Below are 22,557 nucleotides of genomic sequence, written 5' to 3'. Positions count from 1 at the left end.
AGAAGTCATAAATATCAGATATGATCTATTTTTATGACTAAAAGTGCGATTAGAATATATATTTTGGTAGTTCATTCAAGGTAGTTAACCCATTTTATCGAGGTGAAGAACGCACGATCATACCGTAAGAGTTGTGTGGTGCATTGAAGCTGAACATTGATCGTATAGTACTAGAGTAACAGGCCAGGGTTAGAAGGGGTTTGCTAAAACGTCGAGTAGTTATCGATTGCGGACTACCATGACGTCATCGTGGATCACGCCACATCCCCGCCCATTGAAACTCTGCTTGTGATTGGTTCGGGTGTAGGCCGGCTATCTATATCGAAAAGCAAAACCGTCGCGGCTTGTGAGTCAAATCCTTGAGTCTTCACATGCGCATAAATTAATTTATGCGATGTGAATCCGTATTATATATGGATAATTATATAAATCTTAACGATTATTATGTTCCTTGTGTCATGTTAACAAAATTTACGAAACTAAACGGGCAAAATCTCCGAGTATAAACTGTTCGCTATGTTAAAAAATTGGCGGGAGATTTCAAATGAACAATGTATTCAAACTACAGCAATGTTTTTTAGAAAGTTCTATTAGAAATAAAGCGAATTCTTCTTTTCATTCGTAATTTCTAATATTCTTCAAAATTATCTAGAACTTGGTGTGTGTAAAGTAATTTGTTTTATACTTTTTTCATCGACCTTTTTGGTTTCAAGCTTACGAATATCAAGATGGCCGCTATTGGATCGAGCATGTATAGAGTGGTCGGTGTTCTGCGCTGGCGTTAGTACGTGCGAGAGAGAGTAGGGAACGTTCAGTTTTGCCGAAAATACGCAGTATTCGTGAAACCTCAACGTATGATAGGTTAAAAATTTGACATGTGTACAACAAGGAGTAGTGTGTCATACATACAGAAGAAATGTTAAGATTCGAGTATTATTCGCGCGAATACTGAGCTAAACGCTCGTGTGCGCGTTATACATTATCACAAGTATAGGATCAACGGTGAATAGTACCAAGTTCATAGTATAGAAGCACGTGGTGTTAAGGCGTTCTTGGTTTATCTTATCAAGTATTCAACGAGTTATTGGAGATAATTTTTTACACCGAGTGAAGATTCGAAGGAGTTCGATCTCCACGATCGATTATCGTGACGAATGTAAGAATAACAAAATACATAATTTGAAGTGTGCTTGAAATATAAGTACCCAGAGCATTTTTAGGTTTGCATCAAAATTCTCCGCGATAAAAACCGATTTCCTTCTCGACGTGACATAAAAGCGTCTGTTGGTACGTAGATTGTAGACTGCAAGCGATCTGTCGAACAGCTGTCTTGTCGTCACATGTCGGTTTCGTTTACCCCCTGGCAGTGTTAGTCGATATCAAGATACAAAATTATATTTCGCTCTCATGAAAGACAACGATCAAAGATCAAAGATCACCAGAAAATTCTATCTCACGTAACTTCTCAGTCCTCACGTTAATCGTGATTCGAATTCAGTTCGTCGTCGACCGCTACACGGAGTAGTACGTCATATCGTAGATCGACTGTCCCTCGTGTCCTTTCCTTGTCCCTCTTCTTTTACCTATATATGTATATCTACTGTACGTACAGATATTACTTATACGCATACCCATACACCCACACCATTCTCAACCCTTGGATCGCGTATGGCGTATAGTGATAATTTCCTCTTTTGATCGCAGTGGGAAAACAGACTGTTAGTCGACAAGAATCGTCGAACTCGTTGAGAAGAAGTCACGAGATCGGAAAGTTAAGATATTCGTAGTGTAGTGTATAGAAAGGTAAGCAATGAACTTGCTTCATATCTCGTAGACGAATATTATTACTAATATTCAAGTCAATCAAAATTTTGAAATTAAATTCACGTGATATAATTTTCTGCTTTATGTTGAAAATGTTCTCCCGTTTATATGAAAAAACATGTGAATCAATCGTAAAATAGACTTGATATAAATCGACATGATATACAATTAACACGCGATGGTTTAGTTGAAATGACTTTGAATTACTCTCGATTCAAACTTCCGGAATGGTACTGCTTGCTGTAACTACAGATTGGTCGGTAACATTTTTCTTTCGTTTATCCTATCGTGTGAATATTGTCATGGTTGCGGCATTCCACAAAGAAGTAATCGATCTTTCAGTTAGATATCGAATTCACGGTCAAATTGTTCGCGGCTACTGATCAAGAACTATCGGTGAATGAACAGGTACTAGAAGTCACATGCGCACACGCATCTTGTATTGTGTACAAATGTTTGAAATACATATAAAATTGCATTTTGAATGTGTCTTATTGACGTTCAATTAATGTATACTATTATACGCTGCGTGTACTACCGTGACTAAGAATAGGGAAAAAAGCTACCACCAATTAAATGACGTTTACGCCGTTTATTCTTTCGTAACTTTTTTAAACGTAAGTAAAATTTTCAGGTTCAGTTGCATTTTTCTAGTGTTAAAAGATTTCTTCATTTTTCGTTTCAATTTCATACATACAATTTTTTATTGTCTTTTCCTTTCTTGGAATGGAGGAATATGTAATAAATGTTTAAGAGTTTATTGTGTCTATAGCAAAATGAAAGTATTCTTATCCTTTTGCGATTTGATCGAATGATTATTGTTCGAACGATGGGTACACAATTTTTAATTTATATAGCTGATGTTGAATGAGATTTTAACTAGAATATTATTATCGCTCTGATTTGTTTCCTTCTTTTGTTCTGAGAAAAATTACTACCTATTGCTATCTTCGCGTCGCACATGGCGGCACCCAGTATCACCTGATACTTTGTCAAGTAAGAGCTGCACAACGTTATATACCAATGTAGACAAAAGCAAGTGATACAGTGACGCAGCAGGTTGTTTTCTCACTGATTACTGCAATAAATTAATTATAGGAACGTGCAGTATGAAATGTTAGCGCATACGTCCATTAGGTTGATGCATTTTATCGATGATCGTGCTGTTCTATGTATAGGTTTCCTTCTATAACTTGATGTATCTGTCGATGTACAATTATTCTGCTCAATTTATTCTCAGTGTTGATCTTTAATTAATGACTATTTGGTGATTTGCTGTTACACTACATATTATATATATATATATATATATATATATATATATATATATATATATATATATAATATACACATGATTTATCTTTTTTCTTTTTTATATGTTGGGAAATCCTCATGGATACCCCGTCGTTCTTCTCGGAAGCAGCTAGATAGTGTCGGACTTACCTACTTGACCCTTGACAGAAATGCTCCGGGACCTTTTTCGAATTGCTGCCGGAGCACTCCCGCGTCCTCTCCCATTTTGAGGGACCCATTCCTCAGGTCAGGTTTGGGCAGTGACAGGGACCACCCCTCTCAACGCTATCCCCTGGGCCGTCGTGTAAGTCCGAGGAGGACCCAGAACCTCCTCGGCGTGACGACCTTTATGACCACCTAAGGCGGCGCAAGGCCATCCTTCGGGACCCTACAAGAATGAGAAGTTCTCACCCTGTCCCGCTCTGCCCGCATACATGATTTATCTATCATTCCGAAAGTATCGATCGCCGCACCTTATGTATGCATTATTCAATAACTGTTTCCTCATAATTTGTAACGCTAATATGTATTAATTATGATATACATCAGGCTATTATACGTTTCGTCCACGTCCAATTACAGGTACTTGTAATTAAACTTATCAACCGTGTATTGCCATTGCATCAATTATTATACATCATGTGTTACATACATAACTACGTTTTTTCATTCCTTTTTTTTTTCTTTATATAACTGCGTGACTTTAAAGTAATGCTTACCTATCATCAAATACTTTCAATAGCGTGCCATAATAAATATAACATGTGAATGTGTGATAGATATAGGGTAACCCCGTATTCACCTTGGCATAACTTAAGCATAACATGAGTAATGCAGGGTTCGACGTGACGTTCAATGTCGTGAGACTCTTTATCTCGGGGCTTCGCATTATGGTTCATTTGTTCTAACGCTTCTTCCACGCATACTACATATCGCGAGTGTATCGATAAATTTGATTCTCGTAAATCGTAGGACAATCGTTTTTTAGTTTCTGTTAAATCTAGCTTTTTATATAGATGGGATTTTGTGTAGTTATAATATTTATCGTATTACATTTTGCATCTTTTTTCTTTCTTAATTGATGATTAGATTCAATTAATATAAAATTCGACGTCGAAAACTTCTGTTATCTTTCCTACAATATATCAGATTTGACAGTTTTGTAACTGATTTATGTTGCGCCAGACATCAGTTCATTCCTATTGTACCCTTTATGATATGAAGCTTGATAATTCTAATCATTTCTTCTTCGCTGTCTGATAAGTTCGAACCTTTATTTATTCAAATATCTAGTTGACGAAATTTATACGTGCTTCGTTGGAAAGGGGTTTTATTATCATGAGAGAAACTGGCTTTACCCGCAGCCCGTAATATTCGACGTACGTATATACAATTTGTTGTAGATATCTTCGAAGATAGCGGTATCAGAAAACTGAAGGTTCGCGTAAGATGGAAATGAACATGATAAAGTGGCTTATTCTGTAGTCATTTTGTCCACTTTTTATATGTACAGAAGGTATCTAAAGAAGAATTACCAGTTCATGAATAACAAATATCATTAATCCACAAATAAAAACGATAGATTATTAACATTATATTAATTAAAATAGCTTTCGCAGTTTTTATCAGTTTATGTTTTGTTGAAGGTTTTATAAACTTGGAAAAAAAGTTTTCCGCCGAGAATAAAATTACACTTATCTTAATTCGTTGTATGGAATTAATTGAATTATCTCTTATATATTAACGACATACATATAATATGCGGCTTCTCTGTTTATCTACGTTTATTTGAAAATGTTGAAGTGGGTCTCACTTCAAGGAAAACTCCACATCTTTTCTAAAGTTTAGTTTTCTTAGTTCCCAAAGCCATTGACTATTGTTTAGCATTAAATCATTTTGAAGGGCCTCTCAGCCTCATAGTTTTCTAGGAACATGTCTTGCACGGATGATGTAGCGGGGTACAGACAGGTGTATTTGTAGAAATAACCATAGACCCATGGCTTCGAAGCTCTTTCATAAAGCAACGTTGCCAGCGTGCGGATGTGGATTAGCATACACATTGTACTTATACTTCAACTTGCTTAAATATATTTTCTATTATACATTCATCCACGTGTTTCCTCTCTCTCTCTCTATTACGAGATAAAACCTTAACAAAAAACAAGCTGCACAGTCGTAAGTAGCTTGTGTCTATAATAATTTCAGGTTATTATGCATAATTAAGCGACGATTGTAGTTTTCCATTTTCTTCTGTAATTCCATTCATGGATTTTGTTACGCGGCGTGTAGTTCGCATCGAAATTGAAAATAGTGAAAAAGTAGGGAAAGAAAACGACGAATTTTTTAATATTGAGCAGTCAAATGTAAAGTTCCATTTCTAAACAACTTCGTAACTCTCGGAGATAAGGAAATCTTGAACCTGTTCAAACCAGTAATGTAAATACAAATGTTTCGACTATAGCAATGTTGTTTACTAGATATTCGAGAGATTTACGAGATATTAAGCGATTTGGAAAAAAAAAAGTGGTATATTAATTAATATTTTATCAAGATCATTCTGAGCAATTAAACTTACAATAACACTCAATTTTGGAATAGGCGGTCAATAAGGTTTTATTATTCAATGAAATTAATTTTCTGTTTCGATGTAAGAAGACTAAAATGTCTGTACAATTTCTAACAATAAACGCGTCCCTTTACAGGTGATAATATTTTTTACATATAATATATGATAAAAAAAAATATTTTCCAGCGTGTTGAGTTCAATAACCGTGAGAACGCGGATCTTCAATTCCTCAATATACAGGATGGTTGGTAACTGGTGGTACAAGCGGAAAGGGGGTGATTCTACGCGAAAAAAGAAGTCGAAAATATAGAATAAAATTTTTTTTTTAATTTTTCCATCGAGACAACGATCTACAGTGAGATTATAACGAGACGTGATAAAGTGCACGCGTACCGAGCAAAAATTCAAAGTCGATTTTCTCGAAAACAAAGCCCCAAACGAAAAATTTTTATTCCATATTTTCGACTTCTACCACCAGTTGGTACCACCAGTTACCAACCACATGTCACGTACATATGTCCACGTTTATCTTAAATACACATTCAAAAGTCGTGATCCGTGGTTGTATCTTTGTAATACGATACATAGTTCAGTGGTCAGGCCTTGGCATAAACGATTCAGAAGCCTGTCAATATCCAGTGGAATAAAGGATCGAAACATACTGCTATAACGATGCCAAGTGGAAACAAAAAATGTATACAAAGTTCTACTAATATCCTTATCATTACATCTCATTGTGTTCGAATCGGCTCGTTCGTGTTTTTTCCTCTGCAATTGTTATGAAACTATATACATGAAACTGATCCGTATACAATCAGAAATAATTTATCGAATCGTTTGGTATTTCCTTTCAGAATGACCTTATATTAGATTGTCCCAAAAGCTCGTTTCGTTTCATAAGGGAATAATAGATGAACAACATTTTTTGTCTTATATTATTTTCTTAAATTATGTATGTTCCATTTTGTTCTATTACTACAAAATGAACGTCACACACAATTCAATGTAATAATATAAAACCTATTACCTTCTTAAATGTTATTGACGACGGTATCACGTATTGAACTATAGTATTGCGTTTAGTTCCTAAGTCCAAGTCATTAATAAAATAATTTCGGTTGAAAGCATGTTGAAACATTGTATGTTGACAGTTCCCGTGTTTCGTTAATAAATTAACTGAACATGGCGCTCTATAGAAATCCGTTTCTTGCTCGTTTACATAATTTGACCTAATATTAGAGGATGCCAGCCATTAGAGCTTCGAACGATCGAGCCGATTTGTGCCTCGTAAGCGATCAAGGGACATATACGAACGCTTCCCAGACAGGAAGCTGACCAATAGGAACGATCCAATTTGAATCTTCACGTGCATGATTCGTGGACGCGTGATTTTATCTTTCCTGGTAAAATTGTAATTGGCAAGTTGGAACAACGCTATATCTGCTTCTAGCTCTAGTTCCATTTTACAAATCAATTTTCTGTTATGTTACGTACTTTTAACGAGGAGCAAGATTTTTCGATGCAGAGACTGTTAGAGAGAAAGTGGAAGGGAGAGGGAGAGAGAGAGAGAGAGAGAGAGAGAGAGAGAATTGGAGCATTAAAATTTATGTGAGAAGTTTTAATTACAGTCGAAATCCAGCTATCGTGTATGCCTTCGTTTGGCTTTAATTTCGAATCAAAACTAGTTGTACGTGCTATTAGTCTTACTAGAATATTGTTTAGCGTAAAGTTAGGATAGGTGGCTCTGTGAAACAGAGACTTCATCTGTGTGTAATTTGGAAGAATATTTACTATTGCAAGAGGAAATATTACATCACTTTGAATTTTTAGGAGGTGTTAGCAGTAACTTTCGCAATTCAATTTCGAGAGTTGAAACGGTAAACATAGATTTTTCGAATAGCCCGTGTGCTGTATTAAGTTAAGATAAATGGTTTATTTAGAATATTCCTTAGTAGGTTTTCATTAATTTTTGGTTCAATTTTCTGTTATATATTACGTATTAAATCATTACTGAAGGTTGACAGCTATTACGGAACAACGTTACGTAAATGTTTCACTTGCATCTATTCTCATTAATTTTCATTATTGGATTTGTTTCCCTTTTTCAAATATCTTGGCCATGAATGGAAATTCAAAGAAATTATTATGTTATGAAGTTATGCATATCCTTTCGATTCTTTGACATGTGTAATACTGCTTTTAAATATTATAAAATATTTCTTGCATTTTCGCAAATCAATGCAAATTTATATACACTATACAGTGATATATTTATATGCATTGTTTTTAGCCAATTTTATGTATTATTAATACGTTATACTTATCGCTTTCTAAGAAAATTCATTATAGAACGGTTTAATCCAGGCTTCAAGTTTTTAGTAGAAGATTACAGTATTATGTTGAGTCCACGATATTAAAGCCCCTTTTTTTAAGATAAACCCGTTTTCAAGGCTACATTAACGTTTCTATATAACTTAATCTTCGATGATGATAATAATAATATAGCTACTAATGTATGGAATATAATTGGCATTGAGAATATGCTTAAGAATGAAAAAATGATGCGAAATTAATTCTTCTAATTGCATAGTAATGTCTTCTTATTTTTAAATATTACAAAAAAATATATTAATAATTTAATTGATGAAGATTGACTTGTAAATAGCAATTGTTGTAAAAGCAGGAAACAATAAGTTTGCATTTAGTAAACGATAACAAGAATATTCAAAGATTGATCGTTTGATTGTTTTAAAACAATTAAAATACGTTTATATTACACAAGGCATATGAGTAATGAATTTCTATTTTATTTTAATTGTATTTTCATTGCATTTTAATAGCATACATTATGGTATTACATAGTTTCTAATATTAGTATTAGCTATAGTATATAATGTATATAATGTAGCTATATAATATAGTATTATTGCATTTTAACAGTAATCAGTTACTAATACCCCTTGGTCAATAGCCATTACTAGAATTATCGTCGAGATCTAATTTATTACGACTTAAATCTATCGATCTATTGACATAATTGGCATTAATTGTTGTTTGAGTGACTTATCCTATTAGAAATTAGTGTTTTAAAATAATCATCAAATTAATTGTTCAACATACACAGATGAGATCTGATTAAATATTATACTGTTCCATAAGAATGTCTTAAAGTGTGTACAACAATTTTTACTTATATAAGTCGATAAAAAGGAATTCTTCGTTGCGAGTGAAGATACGTAGGAGAAAAATCTGAATTACTGAAATGATTGAATATCTAGCTCATACTCTACAGTATTGGTCAAGGTTGAAGTTGGGTTACTTAAATACATATACATACGTGTACATATACATATATGACGCGGCAGCTTGGTCGCTCAGTGACCCCATTGTCTATTTTCAAAAGTCTTTCTGACTTATCTGTAGTTTGTCCTTTAGCATCGTTGTTATACTGATTATCTCAACACCACTTTTTTCAAGTCATCCTCTTACGTATTAAAAAGCAAGTGAATTCTGTTTATCTAAGTCAATTTATTTTATGTTTATATTTTATGTTAAATATATTATGTACACTTTATGTTGTGTTAAAAAGGAATATTAAAGAATGATAATTATGTTATTGAATGAAAAGGTTAATATATTCTATCGTAGTCATAAAAAATATTCATAGATTTACATTGATTACGTAACAAAAATAGAGAGAAGAGTGGGCAATCTATAATCTTTAATATCAAGTATAAAAATCAAACGTTATAGGACATAGTCCCTCAGACTATATTAAATGAGCCATTGCTATTTCGATAGGAGTTACTTTAATTTCGTGAGGCTTCTCAATTTGACACGTCAACGTTGATAATGTTTCAATTTTTGTGACATACATTTTCGTTATAAATCGGCGCGTGGCAGTACGTGTATAGTAAAGTGCACTTAACCAAATTACTTGCTCCACAGTTAACAGACTGTGTAAGACTTCAAGTGAATTCAATGTCATCTTAATAGTCTTTCATAGCCAATATAGGGTATCCATAATGCAAGTGCATCGAGTATTTAAAATAAACAAATTCTTTCGTTATATTCTTTAGTTTCCATTTGCCATTTATTTTTCAATGTATAGTATAATTTCATTTTCATAATTTAATTTTATACTCGATTTTATAACTGAATATATTATTAAATTAGTATTCGCAAAAACAGATTCTTACTTGCGAGACTTCTAGAAACCAAAGAAAAGTTCAACCTACAGTCGAGAAGTATTGGAAACTATAGACACAATAGGCATTTTAAAAAAATGCAAAACAACCTCCGTTCTTTCAATAGGCATTGTTCAACATTAAGAGAAAATTGGAGAAATGGAATTGATGTAATTTTCCATTATCAATTACTATGAATAGCTGTTGTTGTTTGTGCTAGATACCGTATCTTTTTGCTTCCATGAAAGTTACATCGGCTGTATAGGAGGAGGAGGATGTGTATGTACATTCTATTTATATTCAATTATTGTAATTATCTGACCTCGATGTTTCTTTAATTCAAGAGTATAAGCAGTCTACATTTCGATACAATTTAATTAAATAATAAATTACGATCGTTCGGCGTTATGCTGATAAGAATTATTATCAGCGTTCGGTTTCAAGTGCATAGTTCATCTGCCTTGTTACGGCTCCGTTGCTCTATTTATAAGCGCATATCACTCGATAAGTACAGAAAATAGTCCTGTTGACTTAAAACAAGGAGAATCGGTATTTATGTCGAGAACGATTTTGATGATGCTCGGGTACAGTAGTAGGACATGTGCATCCTAAAATATCATTAACCACATCATTTGTGCCAACGGTTTTTATTGCAGTGTCATTAATCCGCATCAAATCAACTTCCATTAAAGTACAGGAGGTACTGATATCTATCTATTGGGTATAAAGGCGACCAGATAGTGATCCATCATGATCGTGGACGAAAAACCGTGAGTCGCAATAATTATAGAAAAGAAAAAGACAAAATCACCACGCTCTTTTTTTTTATGCTATTACGAATATTTTTAACTACGCATGTACGTGTATTTTGCCTGCAGATTTACAATCACGCTCTTTCGAAGAACATTATGGTATAGAATTGGAATAGATCTGATGTAGTGTGATGTAAAATATTAATCTAGTGTTAGTAAGTTAGTTCAGTGTCGTAAAGTTTTGCTTCTTTCTATCTCCTATTTATGTCAATTCGATGATATTTATCAGCATGTTTGTGTCAGTATAATGAGGGGTAAAAGTATATAATACGCTGCACATTGCTGATGTTACAAAAAACGAGAACTTTTCAGTGGATTGGTAAACAATCGAATGATAATTATAAATTGTAATGAAGCGAATAAAATGTAAGAGGCACTTCAATTCTATCTGTATCAATGTGTTTTTATCTGCGTAATTTGTTTGTTATTAAATTACGGATAACGATTCCGAATTATTCCTTCTGTATTCTTATCTATAATTCAGGAATATTTGATTGTGAACTATACTATTTTACTTTACTAGCCTCTTCCTTCAATGACTAATCAGTACAGAAAAATTTTGATGATTACTTCTATCTTTCTAAGAAATTGGTCCCTATTCCAAGTTTCCAAATAGCAATTGTTAACGTTCTTTTGCTTGAGACTGAATGCAACGTGTAATTTCACAATCTCTTGTATTGCATTTATCTATTAAGTCACAATCTATATCTTAAAGAAGTTGTTACATAATTGTACATTCATCCAGTCTTTGTTATTATATGATTTATGTTTCCTTGTAATTTGTCAAGCTGATAAATCTTTATCATATAAAAAAATGATAAGTTTCTTTCTACAGTAATTTAGATTTCGTGTTACAAATTACTTACAGAACGAGGACCCTTGATTTGTCCACGTGCTGATTCATAATCAAATTGCATTTTATGATTATCAACTTACGATAACTATCGATTTTTCTATTTTTCTACGAAACATTGCAACAAGTTGTTTCTTTCTCTCCTATGCTGGCTGGAATACCATGTATAGAAAATAATGTATAGAAAAAAATGAAGTGTTATATTTTATTCAAACGTTTGCAATTATAATTTTACGTGCATTTATCAATCAACTGAAAGATTTATAGCGTCGCCGTTTTTTTAGATTACAGTTAATGGTAAGTAAATTTGTTAATATCGTAAAGTATTGTTAATGTCGTAAAGTAAATAAGAAGTTCACAAATGAGTACATATCATTAATGGAAACAGGTATGTATTTTTCATTGCATAACTACATCTCATACATAATTCGTATTTGAATAATAGTCTTATTTGTTACATGTTATTGTTCCTTCGCGCTATCTCTATTCCCGGCTCTCTTCTATTATTTCTTAATTTCTTCATTTCGAAGTAATAAAATATATTCTTTGTATAGACACGCAGAAAGAATGATACATACTAATTTTTAACAATCGAATCTGCTATTTTTTAATTGTTTATTCACAGCCGCATGAACCGCTATGATATATGTATATATATTAATTGTTGGAATCTATATTTAAATTTCATTTACAATAGATTATTAACACGTAGAAATCAATTATCGGACATTATTACAATTAATTCATTTTAACGAGGAAACATGAACGATTGCAAATGCGTGCGGTTTATCTCAGCAAGCGAACCATGTAATTATTCTCGTTTAGTCATTCCATTATTTGTATTGAATTCGGAGACTATGCGTAACCGGCCTTGATCTTTAACGTGTTTTCGTGTATCGTGTTCCCACTGTATCTTTGCAGCTAAATAGTAGTAGGTTGCATGAAAAGTGAATTGCCCTTCGTTTGGAATCTCAAATAATGAAAAGACAATGCGAGTAGTTGGTAGCCGCATCTGGCACGAGCTAACGACGTTCAAAGTCCGTGAAGATATTCGAATCACATGCACGTTGGACGTGTAGAAGTACGTTGTCGCCAGACTGTAGTCACGCCATGTCTTTAATTGTATTTGTGTCTATTGGTACACATAGGGTGTCGCGTGGCGCATTCTATCGTTTTGAGGCGGTACGAAACGTTATGAGCAACGATTGAATGATTTTAGGTGCTTTAATTTTTTTGTAGTACTGTGATATGAATGTGTATGCTGTTGCAATTTCAAGCTACAACTTCTTCCCTTTTCCTTCTTCGTCTTGTCAACGAAGAACGCACAATGTTTCTTCTTTTTTCATTTGAATAATCGTTTAAACGAAATACTCTAAGTGGTGAAACACGTATAATAATGCAGTCATAAGATAAAAATGGCGAAAATGCAGTTACCAACATCGTCACAGTGTTTTGTCTTCCTGATACACGGAGATAAAAGGGAAGTACGTAATAAGAAAAAATGGAAATTTCTTGAAAGTTCAACAGGTTGAAATTCAGATTTATTTACCACATGTGTACACGTGTATTTACATACACAAGAAATGGACACCTTTAGTACAATTGATTATGTTCACTTTGACTGTAATCTTGCTAATACGTATTTACATACACAAGAAATGGACACCTTTAGTACAATTGATTATGTTCACTTTGACTGTAATCTTGTTAATACATAAGTTGACAAGTTTGTATCAATTTACACATCTGTTCTCAAGTTGTTAAATCTAGATTTGCATTTTAAGCTTCTATTTCACGTGTATATAAATACACATTCACTCGTGTGATAAACGAATTCGAATTTCAATTCAATATATAATATATATAATATATAATTTCAATTCAGTAGGCATGTATTCCTTGTCCAGAACGTGTAACTTGTATTTACATAGCCGTGTGCATTGTACATATATATTAAGAAAATGGATTATTTTTTTATCTTTAATAGCTTGACACGTGTTTCATATCATGCCACGTATATACGTGTACTTCACTATAGCCTCAATACCGTGACCACAACTTTTTATGCACGTATGTATATTCAAGCAATTCCAGGTATCTCAGGAACGTCGCTACCAAATCTATATTTGTAGCAGCCGGTAATGTAACACTTTTAGAGCAAAATAAACTATACAAAGCTTCAAGAAATATTTGTATTTTACGATTCTTGTCTTTCTACATTTTTGCTGTATACCTTTCTTTTTTGTATACCTTTCTTATAACATTTATGATTTTATATGAATAACTACTGTTTCCTTTACCAAATTCTTTTCTTATTTTTATACTCCTTTTCGTTTATTCCCTTTCTGCTATTCATTCAGTGATTGAAAACAAACCCATCAAAACACACCTTTATTACACGGCGCCGTTAAGTTTTTCTTTTAATTTTCAACATCACGCGATCGCGCAACTACGCGTACTATTTTTATACGATGCATGTTTTGGGACCGGCAGACTCTGTTTTTATCTATGTTTTAAGGTCGTTTGATCGTTTGCAAGGTTATCAAAGAATTAATATATACGCTTAACAAAAAAACAGGAGGGATTAAAAAAAAGATAAAAACAGACAGTTCTCCGCGTTCTTTGATTATTGTTAAAAACAAGTTAAGAGGGAAGAATGAAGTAGCTCGATCTATTCACATTGGGGAGATTCATCGGGGTGTTTGTTAGATCGGCGATCGTATCGGAGCCATGAATCTTCGACTGGTAAAGTAAACATTGGTTAGATAATTAGTCTAAAGTTCGAGAGTTAGAAACGGTGCGTTATTTCGTTTTCAATTTATCATTTTATCAGCTGTCGGTTAAATAATTAATCGGATATCTGAATAATCCCTAATTTTGTTTGTTATGCTTTGGTTCAAAGCTACTTGTTCTTGTTTTTCTTTTTAAATGTAATGCGTATGAATGATTTAGCCTTGAAAAAAACGTTAAGCTTGATGTATGAATGCGAAGAATGAGTTTTTGCTAAAATTATGAGCTTGATACGGAACTGTTTCAGATTAGATATATATATGTACATTTTTATGACTCGTCGTACTGTATCTCTTTTTTTAAATAATGTGTAGAATATTAGGCATGTTAATATTTTTCTGGGAAGCCTTTACGATATTTAATTTGTAATGCAATTACTTCTGCGTAGTATATTACATAGAATTGCTATAGTAATATATTACTACTTTCATTGGTATATGACTGGTGCTGATATCGAATAATGACGTGTTATACATATCCAGATATTAATGGTATGCTCTTTAGTACTAATATTGACACTGACTCCATTCCCTGCAATGCAGATAATGCAGTGTTCTGTAGCCTTGATAATGACATTTCTCTATACAGGAAATTTCATTAATTAAAATTGGTACGATAATCTTTAAATGTCTTTAGACGTACTTATACTGATATTTTGAATTCAAAATCATTTCTAAATTATCATAAACTCTTTTACGTCCCTAATGAAAATCCCTGTACATAGCGATAGTTGCATTAATATCATATAATACCAAACCTGCACTTTGCGAATCGTTCTTTATTCCATGCATCTTATCATACTAACATCCGAAATCATTATTACACAAACAATAATAGATCGTTATTATTTCAGATTTAAAATAACAGGAACAATTTGACATTAGTCGCGAAACAAAAATTTCTTTAGATTATCGGTCTGCGTTGATAACGAAGCTTTTTTTAAAAGAACGCTGCTTATACAATAAGCTTTTAATTAGTAAATGATTTCGTAAGGCACTAACATACAAGAAGAACGAGATGCATATTTCGTAACATTGCGTTTTCCTGTGTAGGGAGATGGAAAGCTTTTGGGTTATCAGCGCAGTCAACGCGATCAAGGCGATTTCGTACCTGTACGATCTGCTGACGTTCCCGGTATACCTCGTGCTCCAACGACCTTGGGAGAAAAGGAAGGCTTCACGAAGGATCAAGGCTCGGCCCATTACAAAGGATGAACAAAGTATTACGTATAGGAGTGTTGATCCGCCGAGGGAGATGCACATTACCCTTGAACGTGAAAACATCGATACGCTCGAGAAGGTGATGGGATGGATCACTAAAAAGCACGGCGAAAAAAGATGCGTTGGTACGAGAGAGATACTTGCGGAGGAGGACGAGGTTCAATCCAATGGTAGAATATTCAAAAAGGTAGAGTAAGAAGCGATTGTTTTGTTGTAATTAAAATCATAATACATATGATTTGATTAAAAGAACAGAATCGAAGAAGAAAAGAATACTTAGAGGTTCCTTAGCCAATGTACAGTGTGTCATAGTGTGCGTAATATGTGCGTAGTACTTCGAATGTAAACAAGTAGTAGGGTCAAAATAACAGTTGACATCATCAGTAATATGCTTTTGACATCTTTGTTTACATTCGAAGTGCTACGCGTATCTTTCAACATGTTTCGTAACATAAAATACTAAGATGAACAAAGTCAAATATCTCAGAAACGGTAAGTTTCAGGATAAATATGTGTTAGTACTTTTATACTCAGAATTAGCTATTCTGTCGCAATCAACCATAAAAAATAGGACGTTCTGTTTAAAAAAAACAAAGTTAATCTCTATATCTCCTCTATGCATCCACCTGTCGAGAAACCATTGTTACCGTGTTATGTAATACTTTGAATTCTACAGCTTTCGTTAATAATATTTTCGCGTATTATTTAAAGCAACGACGGTATCTCAGGTGGGCAGAGTTTGTGATACAGGCTATATATTACGTGCATATGAATGAATAATATGGATGAATTCAACTTAATACAATTACAATTACACTAATTACAATTCAACTTAATTACAATTTACATGAGAAAAAACTGATTACTAATTATTCTGTTACAGTATAAAATGGGAGAGTACAAATGGAAAAACTATAATGATATGGACAGGCTGACAACATCCTTTGGTCGAGGCTTAAAAGAATATAATCTTACGATGCATAAGAACATCGTGATCTTTGCTGAGACTAGGGAGGAATGGATGATAGCCGCCTATGGTTGTTTTAAACAGAACATGACTGTAGTTACTATTTATGCGACGTTAGGCGAGGAAGCTATTGCTCATGGAATCAACGAAACGGAAGTCAATACCGTGATTACTAGTCATAACCTGTTACCAAAATTCAAACGGCTCCTTAATGTGTTACCTAATGTTAAAACAATTATTTATATGGAAGATCAACTGGTACCTACTGATACAAAGGGTTACAAGGTGAGTACCTTGATCCAGATTACCGGCCATAAATATTAGGACACTTACTGGTTATATTTATTGAAGAACTATACCAAATTTTACCTTGTATATTATTTTACATTATAAGTAAATTATGGATATTCATGTAAATTCATATTTTTGTGAATATAATTAATTACAGAGAAATAATTGAAGAAATTAAACTGTAGCAGAGATATGTTTCATTCACTAAATATTATAAAGAGTATATTATAAAAAGTATGCTTTGGTTCTTTTATGTATCTTTGGATATTATACGTATTATGTGTCTAAATCTAAAAATAATAGATTTATAGTAAAATAATTAAAAAATAAATGTAATGAACAGTATTCAATTTATATTAAATTTCTCAGCAGGTGTTCTATGTAGTATTTATGGTACTGTAGAATTAAAATTAGAGCATTTAACTATAAAAAACATTATATAGAAATCTTCACTAATTTGTATACCATTTTGGTACATTTTAGGCTGATGTTAGGCTGTTACCTTTTTCTGATATACTCCAGACAGGTAACAGTTCTGCAGCATCATTATCATCACCAAAAAGCTCTGATACTGCAATCATAATGTATACATCTGGGTCGACCGGAGTACCTAAAGGTGTGCTCTTGTCGCATACAAATGTGATTTCTGTGATGAAGTCATTCTGTGATGTCGTTGAAATTAAATCGGATGATGTGTTTCTTGCATTCTTACCTTTGGCTCATGTATTTGAACTTCTTGCTGAGAGTGTGTGCCTTTTAAGCGGTGTGCCTATCGGCTATAGTTCGCCTCTTACTATGATCGATTCGAGTAGTAAGATTCAAAGAGGATCCAAAGGGGACGCGTCGGTTCTACGACCAACTTGTGTAACTTCCGTGCCAGTAAGGTTCAATAATTGTATTATATCATACTGTGACGTTAGTATATAATAATTTTGGTCTTCTGTATCTTTTATAGCTTATTTTGGATCGTATCTGTAAAGGTATCAATGAAAAGGTGAAGAAATCGGGGCCTCTGAGTCGGACCATTTTCAGATTTGCCTATGAATACAAATTGAAATGGTATAAGCGTGGTTACGATACACCTGCCTGCAATAAATATGTTTTTGGAGCTGCAAGACAGGTTCTTGGTGGAAAGGTTAGACTTATACTTTGCGGTGGTGCTCCTTTGACTCCAGATACCCAAACTCAAGTCAAAATGTGTCTCTGTGCCACATTGACTCAAGGATATGGCCTTACAGAAACAACTTCTTGTGCTACGGTTATGGACAGTATGTATTTCTTTTTCTTTTCATTTCTTATTAAACGATGTTTTGTTTGATAATTAGATTATACGATTTCTCATTTTTAAGAGCATGATAGGAGTACAGGAAGAGTAGGAGGACCAACCACTATTTGTGACATTCGACTAGAAAATTGGGAGGAAGCTGGTTACAGAGTTACAGATACTCCATATCCTAGAGGAGAAATATTAATTGGTGGTGCAAATGTTTCGGCTGGGTATTACAAATTACCAGACAAAACGAAAGAAGACTTTTTTTATGAAGATGGGAAACAATGGTTCAGAACCGGCGATATTGGAGAAATTCATGAAGATGGTTGCATAAAAATTATAGGTTATATTAAGTTTTAATCTCCATGTTATAGCCTTCTTGGAAAAAATATTTCAGCACTTTTTTTATTTGGTCAATATACATTTTTACAGATCGAAAGAAGGATCTAGTTAAATTGCAACTTGGTGAATACGTATCTTTGGGTAAAGTTGAAGCAGAACTGAAAACCTGTCCTGTTGTGGAGAATATTTGTGTTTATGGAGATTCACATAAATCTTATACAGTGGCACTAGTAGTACCTAACCAATACTATTTAGAACAGATTGCCAATGACTTAGGTATTACAGGAAAAAATTTAGAGGAACTGTGCGATAATCCTGATATTGAAAAAGCAGTGTTACAGGAGCTGGTTGAACAAGCCAAAAAATGTAGATATTTGAAAAATAATTGTTTGTCTAAGTACCAATTTTCAAACCTTTTTAATGATATTTAAATAATCTTTATTTTTAATACAGGCAATCTCCAGAGGTTTGAAATACCTGGTGCTGTGAAACTGTGTGCAGAACAGTGGTCACCTGATATGGGACTGGTAACAGCTGCATTCAAGCTTAAAAGGAAAGCAGTACAAGAACGTTATCAACACGAAATCAATAGGATGTATGCCTCGTGATGAGAAGAAATTTGCAAGAAATATAATAGTGAAGTGATGTCGATATTCAAGGTTTCCGATGTGGCAAAATTTCGATACTCTTCGTTGGAATTTTACGAAACGTGACCGAATGTTAATTAAGAACTTCAGATTTGGAAACGTATTTTCTCTGTTTTCTTTACTGAAAAAGGTGTCGACTTTTTAATACTACGAAAGTCAACTTACAACACATCGTCAAACGTATATAAAAAAGAACTAATATATAAAGAATTTTTGTCTGCTTAAGAATATTTTATTAGTCAATTTAGAGTTTCGTTCGAGACGAGAAATGACTTTGATCTTCAATGGTGTAAGTATATAAAGAGCGTCTTGTAACATAACCGTTGTCTTACGTGATGCAAGGTATGAGTGAGAATAAACAAATGGTGGAGGTGATTATTCCGCGGAGGAAATTATTTTTCTTCCTTCTACATTTAGTTCCATCTTAATAATATACTCATTCCTTGTAACAATTCTTGAACTTCGTGAAAGATCAATCGCTGATCGACTAGCATATTAATGTTATAAGTTCATAACTCGTACGATGTACTTATTTGAAGTATTATTTGAAATCGTCGAGTTTAATTTGTCGCTATAAAGTTACTTTGCTAATAATTACTTTGTTTTATGCATTAAGATATGTATATATACAAAAAAATCAAGTGACGAGTTGTCTGCTCTTACTTATTCTTGATATTAAAGCGTGATGTATGGTAGGTGTTTAAATATCTCTAATTTTACGCCAACATAAATTGATCTTCTGTTTAGGATTTTCACGTAGAATTATTCTTCGTCTAATACTGTACAATACTTGCAGATAATGCCATTGTTTTGGGTTATTATTACATCAAAGCATCACAAAAAACTTTCTTTTCTTTCTTCTTTATCTATCGGGATACATTATGTGTGCGCATGTGTTGATATGTATGCATGTTTATTATTGTATGCACATATGAACGAGGAAATGAGGATGTAATGTATGTGAGCTTATAAAAAAAAAAAATGAAGAAAAACTGTGTTCACAAAAGGGAAATTGTTCTAGTAATTTTTTGTAGTCTTCCTATTTGCTGTAATGTGTCAATTCTTTGAGAAGCATGAACGGTTAAAGGATTTCTTTGGTATTTCAATTTCATAGGCGTTATATAGGATCTATCATTCAAATATCTATTTAGCTCCAAGTTATGTTAATTTGCACGAGTTCCATTCGCGATTTGCAATTAGTGGTCTTCCTATTAATATCCGACGTTATACAGGAGATTAGTCTGCAATAACATTAACAACTTATCTTTTTCAAATGCTTCTTACCAGATATGGTTGATATGCGTATATCTTAACAAATGAACGATTATGTTTCATAGAAATTTTTATCTTTTCTTTTTCATTGAAATTTTAATAAAAGAATGGCGCATTGAATAGCGATTTTGTATTATACTATAAAATATCGTGTTGATTGCGCATTCTACATATTTAGTGTCTAAGCATTAATATTCGATGCGCAAGTAAATATGAAATTGTTTAATATTTTATTTCTATTTCGCGGCTTGTGTGTCGCGACTGTATAAGGAGAGAGAGAAAGTAAGACATTTGATAAACGTGATGGATTATCAATTTGATGGCTCATTCTCCTTTTCCAGTTGCATTAAGAGTTCCTGCAATATAGCTGAACATATGCGTTATGAATTGTTACGAAACTGTGCTGATTTCCATAAATTATTAAAAGTTGTACAATATTAGATAGGAAATTATCAATTGTCGTTTGGATATAATCATATCATCAATACCTATGATTACCATTACTTATTATAATTATCGTCTTAAAATTATGAAATGCAAAAATAAATGTACAGATCTATAGTACACTTACATAGTATTATTGTGATTCTTGTGTTTTTCTCTCTAATTTGTGATCAATCGTATATACAAGCGATATGTATATTTATATATTTCACAGCGTTTTCATTTTTTATATTTCATAGCACTGACAATAATCCAGCTCGTACAAATGTTGGAAAGATTGATAGAATAAAAGTATGGGAATTCTCACTGTATATTGCTCCTTTTAGGTCCATTCGTTTCCTACGCCAAAATATTTGTTTTAAAGTTATTAGAAGCAAATATATCTTTTTTGTTTACTTAATATTGCATTCTAAAGAATAGTATCTATGAATATGAATCATGATCATTACCTTTAAATTAAAAAGATTATATTCATTTTTCTTATATTAATTAAAGATATTGTTTCTGGATCGTTTAATAATTATTAGCAAATAATAGAAGCGAACATCTAACATGTTTAAATATATGGCGCCATTTTTTTAATTAACCAGCGGATGGCGCATTCATAATCCTACATGATCCTACTCTTACAGTTTCCTATCATTATCGATTCATTATATGTGGATCAGTGTGGTTGAATTTAAAAGCTTCTTGCTAACCGCGTTTTTTTATATTTCACAAAAAATTGTTTTCGAACAGAAAAACTTATTGTTCTAGCGAAAAATTGTGTTTATACGTGTTATGAACATTATGTGTGTTTCAACAAATGCAGGGAGAACAATGCAAAAGGAACACGATGACATTGTTATATTCAAGAAGATTTTATTTGGTAAGTTTATTAATGAATCTTTCTTAAAATAAGTTTTCTAATAACTAATATCATTTTTTATTTCCTTCTGTTATATTGGTCGGAAAATTGGTCAGAAATGAAAACACTCGTTCCAAGACATCTCTTTAATTGTTTATTTGTTACAAATGCAGAAGAAATAATATATCGTAATACATAGAGCAATCTATCAAGTTGGTCATTGCAATAGACATTTTAGTATATCGAATCGCGCCTTGTTACTGAGAAATCTCTCTCGTTCTCTGTTTTCTTACACAAAACAGCATCTACTTTCAATAGAAATACAAGTTACCCACTAAGCAGCCCTTATCACGAGCAAGTCGTGTAACATTCATAAAATCTCTAAAATCTGTCGCGTTTACGACGAGATGTCGCGATCCACCATAAAAAACATCTAAATTTCACGGTGCATAAATGCATGCGCGAGGAACATCAAAATTCCGCCATATTGTGTACAAGCCTCCAGTTGATTTTTTTTTCAAACTTAAAACAATTGAAATATTTTATTCATTATTGTTAAAATATACGCTTACATATGTATTATTTTCGCAATATCACGAACGCAAAAAATATTTACATATATCTAATAAGTCTTAAAATATTTAACTACTCTATTAGAGAAAGAGAGAGAGAGAGGAGTATAATTTTTACGCTTTCTTATCACAAGTACGCCTTATCTAGGGAGAAATTTTGAGCGATGCGTATAGTTTTCATTTGACAATTTTTTGTTTGATTTGTTTTATTCTTTTTGTGTTAAAATAGTAATGGTTGAAAGTTAAATTATTTAATACATAATATATATTACAGTGTTTAATTATAGAACCTATAGTAGCATTCGCAATAAGAAGAAAATTGTGTCCTTGTTGTTTAACACGTTCTCTATCATGTTACTC

General features: G+C 32.9%; 1 protein-coding gene across 4 annotated transcripts; it reads left to right on the top strand.

The window, feature by feature from the left end:
* Positions 1–771: 771 nt before the first annotated feature.
* On the top strand, positions 772–21,089 carry Acsl (Acyl-CoA synthetase long-chain). 4 transcript variants are annotated; one of them, XM_033346493.2, is made up of 9 exons: positions 772–1,156; positions 10,527–10,640; positions 15,378–15,732; positions 16,429–16,797; positions 17,287–17,682; positions 17,759–18,071; positions 18,153–18,416; positions 18,506–18,781; positions 18,869–21,089. In XM_033346493.2, the coding sequence occupies exons 2-9, from the start codon at positions 10,621–10,623 to the stop codon at positions 19,021–19,023; spliced, it is 2,148 nt and encodes a 715-aa protein (XP_033202384.1). In that variant the 5' UTR covers positions 772–1,156; positions 10,527–10,620; the 3' UTR covers positions 19,024–21,089. The 4 variants fall into 4 exon arrangements, with proteins under 4 accessions (XP_033202384.1, XP_033202386.1, XP_033202385.1 ...); XM_033346494.2 differs by lacking the exon at positions 772–1,156 and adding an exon at positions 1,486–1,803; XM_033346495.2 differs by lacking the exon at positions 10,527–10,640.
* Positions 21,090–22,557: the final 1,468 nt, after the last annotated feature.

The sequence above is a fragment of the Bombus vancouverensis genome, chromosome 9 (assembly GCF_051014615.1).
Source record: "Bombus vancouverensis nearcticus chromosome 9, iyBomVanc1_principal, whole genome shotgun sequence".
In the NCBI taxonomy this organism is placed as follows: domain Eukaryota; kingdom Metazoa; phylum Arthropoda; class Insecta; order Hymenoptera; family Apidae; genus Bombus; species Bombus vancouverensis.
Note: the sequence above shows the minus strand (reverse complement) of the source record. Positions and strands in the feature narration are given on the sequence as shown.